The 8,547-nt window shown below is 43.8% G+C and overlaps 1 protein-coding gene across 1 annotated transcript; it reads right to left on the reverse strand.

Moving 5' to 3' along the window:
- Positions 1-801: 801 nt before the first annotated feature.
- On the reverse strand, positions 802-3,135 carry LOC126380043 (uncharacterized). The gene has a single exon (XM_050029149.1). The coding sequence runs from the start codon at positions 3,133-3,135 to the stop codon at positions 802-804; it is 2,334 nt and encodes a 777-aa protein (XP_049885106.1).
- Positions 3,136-8,547: the final 5,412 nt, after the last annotated feature.

An 8,547-nucleotide genomic window follows, 5' to 3' on the forward strand; every position in this document is an offset into this window, starting at 1 on the left:
GCCGAGCAGCCCCGCTCCCGCGTCGACGTCATCTGGAGGGTCGGTGTCCACCACCCAGCTCTCCACGATAGCGGCTTCCTCCGCCAGCTCGCGATCAAGCCGCCCAAGCACCCACCGAGGGCCATCCTCCGCAGAGGGGCGCATCGTTGGTGCCGTTGTGGCGGCAGACGTGGAGACATCGAACCGGATGTACCGGTGATCCGATAGTGTCTCAACGTCTGCCTCCACCCTCCACCTTCGGACTCTCCGAGCCAGGGAGGGGGTCGCAAACGTAATGTCTACGATGGACCCCCCCTGTTGCCGGACACAAGTGTCCTCGGCGCCTTGGTTGAGGACTTCTAGGCCCAGGGTCGCCGCCCAGTCCTCCAACTCCTCTCCTTTCGCGTCCGTCGCGGGTGATCCCCAAGCCGTGGATTTGGCATTGAAGTCCCCCGCGACGATCACGGGGAGGGAGGAGACTTGCGCGATCAGCGCGCTGACTCCTGCGAGAGCCTGCTCAAATTGAGCGAGGCTCCAGCTAGGTGGGAAGTAAATTCCCACGATAGCTATCCCGCCAGTGACTGCCCGAACGCATCCCCTGCCCTTCGCTACTTTATCGAGGGGAGGGGAGCCACCGGAAGTAGGGACGAAGATGGCCACCGAGCTGGTGTGGTCACTCGCCCAATCGTCCCGATTGGGAACCGCGTATGGTTCAGAGACCACCGCCACGTTTATCTTCCACTCCGCAATGGTCTGGGCCAGAAGGTCCTGTGCCCTGGCGGAGTGGTTGACGTTGGTCTGGAGGAAGCGGATGGGTTCCATTTACGAATTGGTGTCCATCCGCTCCTCCCTAGCCTTTTTGGCTTTGGGCTTCCGTTTGGCCTTCTTTGGGGCCTTAGTCATCGGCTTTTTGGCAGCGGAAATGCATCCGCCGCCGCCGATAAGATGAGCCGCCGGTTTGCCCGCCGCCGCACAAATGGAACAGTTGGGCTCGGCCGCACAGTCCTGCGCTTTGTGGCCCGGTTGGCCGCAGCGGAAGCACAGCTTGCTGCGGTCAACCTCGCAGACACACTTCACCCCCAAGTGGCCTGGCTCCAGACAGCGGTAGCACCGCGTTGGTCTGGAGCCGAGGAGCCTCACCCTAGCCGAGGTCCACCCGACCAGTACCCGGCCAGAGTCGGTCACCTTTTTGGCGGCCGCGACTGGGCAGCTAAGCCATAGGGATCCATCCCCTCTTGGGCCGACGACTATTCTCCCGTGCTTAACTTCCTCGGCCGAGCATCCGCCTTCCCTGGCCACCGCTTCGACCACTTCCATGGCGTCAGCCGAGTCGTCCAGCCCAGTGACGCGGATTTCCGCGCACTTCACTGGGCGGACGACCCTGACCGCCTCGGGGCTGAGGGCCTCCCTCAGCTTTTTGGCGAGTGAATCCGCCTTCGCCGCCGAGTCTTCCCCCCCGATTTCGAGCAGGCGCGCCCCCGTCGCTGCTCTGCGGAACCTCACATTGTCGATGCCGAGGTCCGCGAGAGAAACGCGCTGCCTGGCATCAGACAGAATGGACGCATACGTCACTCCTCTTTCTTCGACTCCGGGCACCAAGGTCAGCGTCACTGCCGCTGTTCTAGGTGTCCGGAGAACGACCTTCTTCTGGGCCGTGGGCCGGGGCTTTGGAGCCTCTTTGGCTGCTTTGGCCGCCTTGTTTTTGGCCTTCCGGCCAACAACAGCTGTCCACAGCTCCGCCGTTGGTGCAGGAGCAGCCGGAGCTCGTGCTTCCGCGGCCTCCTTAGCCGCCAGGCTCTTTTTCTTCTTCTTCCCCTTCTTTTTCGCAGGAGGGGGGTCAGAAGGACCTTGGCAGTTATTGCCAGCCCCCTTGCCTGCCTTCATGCTGGCCGTTTTTGGCCGTTGGCCTGAGCTAGGCCCAGCCATCGGGGTGCCGCTGCTGGTAGACGCGACTGGAGCCGCTGCTGGCTCCATGGGAGCAGGGTTGCCCTTAGCAGCTCTGGCGTCCGCTGCAAGCGGGGGCCGTCGGCGTGGTTCGGGGAGAAGTCGGTCCTCGATGCCGGCCAGCCGCGCGTTGAGCATACGGCCAAACATTTCGGCGTTGGCTCGTGCTGACTCCTCCAGCATCTGTCTCAGGTCCGGTTCCTGGGACTGGCTTGGCCGCTGCCGCAATTCCTGCAGGTCTCTGCGCAGAACAGCCACTTCTCTCGACAGCTGGTCATTGGCAGCTTCCAGCCGTAAGACCTCTTCAGACGTGGTCCGAGCTCTAATAAGCGACACCGCCTCCTGGATGCCTTTTACAGCGTCCTTTAGAGCCCGGACGTAGGTCCCCTTCAGCTGCGAGGACTTACTGGCCACCATCAGGATTGTGTCCAGGGACGCCTTGACGATGCCAGCTAAGGCTGCCCCCGACTGCTCTGCTTCCTCCGCTGATTGTGCCCCCGATTGGAGGCTGGGCTGTAGAGAGGCCCTAGCCTCCCTTACGCCTCGAACCGCGTCCGCTACTTCAACCTCAGCCATAAGCCGGAGGCTTTCGGCTATTTCGGCGTTATATGCGGCCTTGGCTGCGGCCAGGCCGACATATTTGCCGGTTGATATCGGGCGCCCTCTCCCCCTCTTGGACCTGTGCGCCGCCCCTTTGAGGGGCGACCCAACAGAGTCCCCAGAATCATCTTCTGGTTCGAGGTCCGACAGGTTCCTTTTCAGGAACGGCCGTCTTAGATCCGACCTCTCCGACGTTACCGTCACCATACTGGCACAGGAGGAGTCTGAGTCCATTGACTCCTCCTCCTGGCCAGCCGCTCTCGTGGTGACGGGTGAGTCGCAGCGCGTTAGCACCACGCTCAGTCGACGCCCTTTCTCGACTTCGAGTAGCCGATCCTTGCCGCTAAGGATCGGCTCTCCGGAGTCAACTCCCTCATCTGTCCCCTTGCAGGGACGGGTGGCGCACGCGCCTAGGCCAGGGCCTTGCAATGCTTCCGGGGTGGTGGTTCCCGGTCGCATCGCAGGGTGCCCCGCAGACTTGATGTCCGCTTCACGGCCGTTGAGTTTCTGCTGTGCCTGAGCACTCTTATTTTTTTCACCTGCTCTATCATCTTTCCTCCCTATCTCTCCCAGCTCCGACGCATCGACTGTATTAATTTTTGAAATATCCATTTTTAGTCCCACGAGTATGGGGGAAAGGGTGGTCCATCCGGGCAGTGCCCCCTGTACCCGGATAACCCTAATACCGCTGGGGTGCGGGAGGTGCCCCAGGAGTAGTATGTTATTGGGCATTCTAGACCATCGAAGTGAAGGGATTCGCGAAAATGTTCTTGGGCATTCTAGACCATCTTCGTTCAGTCGGATCGCTCGAGCGCCAACGCGCTATCGCGCGCGCTCTCGCGGATCCCTTCACTTCGATGGTCTAGAATGCCCAAGAACATTTTCGCGAATCCCTTCACTTCGATGGTCTAGAAATACCCAATAACATCGAGTGTGGTTCTTAATATTACGATCAATCGGTTAGCAACTACAACACTCACCAGTATAGCACGAGTCGATTTCATATCACATTTTTTTGAGTCTAGATTTTTGTCCTGGCTTTCTAGTCGTTTTTATCGTTAAAACACAAAACTTCACTTCGTTCGCTTGCGTTCACTCCGTTCCGTGTGGGGTTTTAACAATAAACTCGTCTAGAATGTTCAATTCACAAATTGAAAGTAGGTATATTCACACAACAATAAACTGTTTTAAAATAATTATCTAATCGACAACGTAAAACAGTATTACCACCGTTTGTGGTTGTCACAATTTCGAATTAGAATGCTCATAACCTACGGGACAGCATATCACATCAATATTTAAGTTTAAATAACATTGCGTCAAGAAATACATTTCATTGCTGTAAAAGCTATAACACGCAATAGACAAATTGTCATCGCTTTATACTTATAATGAAATTTGTGAAACAGAAACATGCTTTGAAACTACCTGAAATCTGTCCTATATCGAGCTCTGACACTCGACGTCATGGAAAACTATTGCCGAATACAATAAGGTGCATTATTTGTGGGCCATCTAATTGCGGCAAAACTAATTTAATGATTGGACTTTTATTGCATAAAAATGGTCTTCGTTATAGAAATTTATATGTATATTCCAAGTCTCTTTGTCAACCAAAGTATGAATATTTAGAAAATGTGTTAAAAATGGTACCGGGTGTATCATTTTATAAATTTCATGAAAAAGATGAAGTTCTAAGCCCGCAGGAGGCTCGTTCGAATTCTATAATTATATTCGACGACGTCGCCTGTGAAAATCAAAACAACATGCGGGATTATTTTGCTATGGGGAGACATAGAAATATAGATAGCTTTTATTTAAATCAGACCTATACTAAGATTCCTAAACAACTTGTTAGAGATAATTCAAATTTGATAGTATTATTTAAACAGGACGATATCAATCTAAAACATGTATACGATGAACATGTAGGCACAGACATGTCGTGGGCACAATTTAGAGAAATGTGTTCAAAGGTATGGAGTAACAACTATAATTATGTAGTTATAAATAAAGATTGTGGAAAAAATGAAGGGGGGTACAGGAAGATGTTTGATACATTTATAGTTTTTGACTAAACTGAAAATTCTGTTGTCTATCTCAAGTATGATAGCGTTCTCAACTTTGTCATCGTCAACCATATATATTTATAAATAGTATCACTTTAACCTCATTTACCTATTCGTCTCTACGCTGTACAAAGCAAAACACGTATTAAGCTATCTCTATAATGGAACAATCGTTAAAAAGACAGATAGTTAATGCTGCAGAGGCAGTGAAAAAGAAGGTTCGTAAGATGAGAGATATCCAGTCGGATAATGAAAAAGCACTGGAAACCGTTTTTAAGCCTATAGTTAATCCACTTAATCAAATTTTAAATAATTCCATGAATAACATAAAATCTAGTGGAGATGACTCTTTTGCTAATGTACAGTTGGATAAAACATTAATGCACAAAAATGCTTCTTCAAATGTAGAGGAACAATCTGATAACACCACCGAAGAAGATTCAGGGGATGAAAGTATTACAACTGATAATAATATAGATGAATCTTTCAAATCTATTGAATCTCATGGAAGTCCTCATAAAAATATATCGTCATGGTCTCTTTCTCCGGAAGTGTTTGAAGACGTTCCATTTGGTGCAAGATATGAACGTGGGAAACTTATGCTTGGCTCAGCCCGGTTGGTTATTGATGATAAGCAAATGTCAATAAATGGATGTATATATCAAATTACACCAGGTCTAAAAGAGTTACTATTCAAAAAAGTTCCTGATTTAAGCCTAATATCTGAAAACGATAAATCATATTATAAACAAATGTTAATAGACACAAACGCTCATCGACGAGATTATGATCCAAGAAAACCTATAAAAAGCAATAAAGGAAGGAAATATTTACAAATCATAAAACCAATGTTCAAATTAGCTCGTTCTATATCAGCAAACAGTACAGATGAGAGTGTTGCTAAAGGAGAAGGCTTACCAGTATTAAAAAAAATAAATAAAAATGTTGATTACATTTATTGGGATGATCCTAACGAATTAGTTGAGCGATTAAAATTATTAGTAGCTTCGCGAGAAGCTGGCAACACAGGATTGGATAATGAAATGATTTCCATAATAGAAGAATTGACAGAACGGGGAATTATCACCCAAAATAAAATATTAAGTGACAAAATATACCATTTTAGCAAGAATAAATAAATAGAGAAACACATGATTATTGTTTTAATTATAAACCAACCTTTCCTTAATTCAGACTATTAAAATGAATATTGATAAATTCGGCCACCACGTACATAAAAGGATGCGTTTATCCGACGTATTAAATTTTAGCGAAGAATCAGTACTTAAAGTAGAACACGGAGAAATCAATTTACATTTGAATAGAATGAGAGGTGTGAAGACTCCAACAGAATCCGATGATGTAGTGAATAAAGAATATGTTGATAAAATTACAACTAAATCTTACACAAAGACAGATGTAGACTTACTGATAAGTGCTTGTAGAAGCAGCATTCTAAAAGACGTTGATTCAAAGTTAAAAACTTTAAAAGCAGAGTTACCAGACGTTTTTGATCAGTATTTGAGGAAAAAATATAGCGAAAAGGTGAAACAACAAAATGATTAAAGAACAAGTTGTAAATGAAATTCACAGACCGGCACGAAGAAATTTTATTCGCCGTTCTGTAATATTAAAAGGAATTGATGATCTATGGCAAGCTGATTTAATTGATTTAAAACATTTAAAGAATTATAATAGGGGTCATAATTACATATTAGTTGTTATAGACTGTTTTTCAAAGTACACGTGGGTAATACCGCTTAAAACGAAGAATAAGGAAGAGGTGACTCGTGCTTTTGAGACAATAGTCAAGCATTCTTATCGAAAGCCTATCAACTTGCAAACTGACCAAGGAACAGAATTTTATAACACCATTTTTCAAAATTTAATGAAATCTTTATCTGTTAACCATTATTCAACATACTCTACTAAAAAAGCTTCTATTGTGGAAAGAGTTATAAGGACATTGAAAACCAAACTATACAAACTTTTCAGTCTTAATGGCAATTACAAGTGGGTAGGAATACCGTTAAATAAAATCGTGTGTACCTACAACAATACTAAACACCGTACTACACAGTTCAAACCAATCGACATCAATTATGAAAATGAACCAATCATAAAAAATAATATAATGAAAATCGGAAAAAATAAATTAGAAAAAAATGGTCATAAATTTAAAGTTGGTGACTACGTTCGTATAAGCAAATATAAAAGTAGTTTTAGCAAAGGATATACACCTAACTGGTCTACAGAGATATTTCGTATTAAAAAATGTGTAAATACGAAGCCAGTCACTTATCAAATTGAAGATCAAAAAAGTAACGAAATATTGGGAGGCTTTTATGAACACGAATTACAAAAAACTGCTTATCCTGATGTATATTTGATTGAAAAAGTTATTAAGAAAAGAGGAAATCAACTATATGTGAAATGGTTAGGTTTATCACAGGAAGAGAATAGTTGGGTTAACAAAAAAGAGATTGTTCAATAAATAGAACAGTTATCTCTATCTATTTTCATTATGTTTGTACCCATGCAAGGAGGAGGACTAATAAATAGTTTAATAAATAATTTACCGTTTGAGTTACACCTACCAGGTTACAACTATTGCGGACCCGGGACTAGGTTAAAAGAACGATTATTGCGAGGTGATATAGGTGTTAATGAACTTGACGAAGCCTGCAAACGCCACGACATAGCATACTCGAATTATAGTGATTTACATAATCGTCATCAAGCAGATTTACAACTTTTAAATATGGCTAAAGCACGACTCAAAGCAAAAAACGCTGGGAAGGGTGAAAAACTCGCATCATGGCTGGTCAGTAAAGTTATGAAAACAAAATTAAAAACGGGATCTGGTATCACAAGTTTTAAAGGTTTAGTTTCTCGAATAAAGTCACACATCAAGAAACTGAAACCTAAAGATAATAAGTCAGTGGTAAAATATGCATATTTAGCTGCAAAAAAAATCTTTAAAAATCATAAACATAAAATTCGTTTACCACGTGTTATACCTATACCGAAAACAGGAGGAATTTTACCATTAATTCCAATATTTGCTGGCTTATCAGCCTTAGGCGCTTTAGCAGGCGGTGCAGCTGGTGTTGCTAAAACTGTAAATGACTATAAAACCGCTCAACAGAACTTGCGTGAAACAGAACGTCATAATAAGGTGATGGAATCGGTTGCAATCGGTAAAGGTTTATACATGAAACCTTACAAGAAAGGAAACGGATTATTCATAAAATGTACCAAATCTTGATGAAAGAGCTACCTAATCGAGCATTAACAAATATTGATATTATGAAGTATGCCAAAAATATTCCTTATTTTCGTGCTGTTTATATGAAAGATAGGTTGCCTAAAATGCCAAAAAAAATTGAATGTGGAATTATTAATTTAGACAATTCAGAAAATGAAGGAACTCACTGGGTTGCTTATGTAAAAATAAATAAATATTGTGAATATTTCAATAGCTATGGGGATCTTAAGCCTCCACTAGAACTAATAAAGTATTTAAAGAAATGTAACATATATTATAATTACAATAGATATCAGAATTTCAATAGTGTAAATTGTGGTCATTTGTGTTTGGCATATTTAGTTGACTTTTGGAATAAATATATATAACATGGAACATTGTTTTATTTTATGTTAATAGTAAAATGTCCTTCACACTGTCAATTACTGGTAACTCATCAGCTTTATCGACTTATTATTCACCTGCAATACAGCTAGACGGTGAATATGAGTGCGCTTTGTTGTATTTATCTACATTTAATTCGATTCCTAATATCGATAAAAGAAACAACCGATTTATATATGGTGATAATGAATTAATTGAAATACCTGAAGGAGCATACGAGCTACAAGACATAAATGATTACTTGAAGGAGAAAATAAAAGCATCTGCCTTTAATCTGCAGTGTAATAATAATACTCTACAAAC

The sequence above is a fragment of the Pectinophora gossypiella genome, chromosome Z (assembly GCF_024362695.1).
Source record: "Pectinophora gossypiella chromosome Z, ilPecGoss1.1, whole genome shotgun sequence".
Classification (NCBI taxonomy): domain Eukaryota; kingdom Metazoa; phylum Arthropoda; class Insecta; order Lepidoptera; family Gelechiidae; genus Pectinophora; species Pectinophora gossypiella.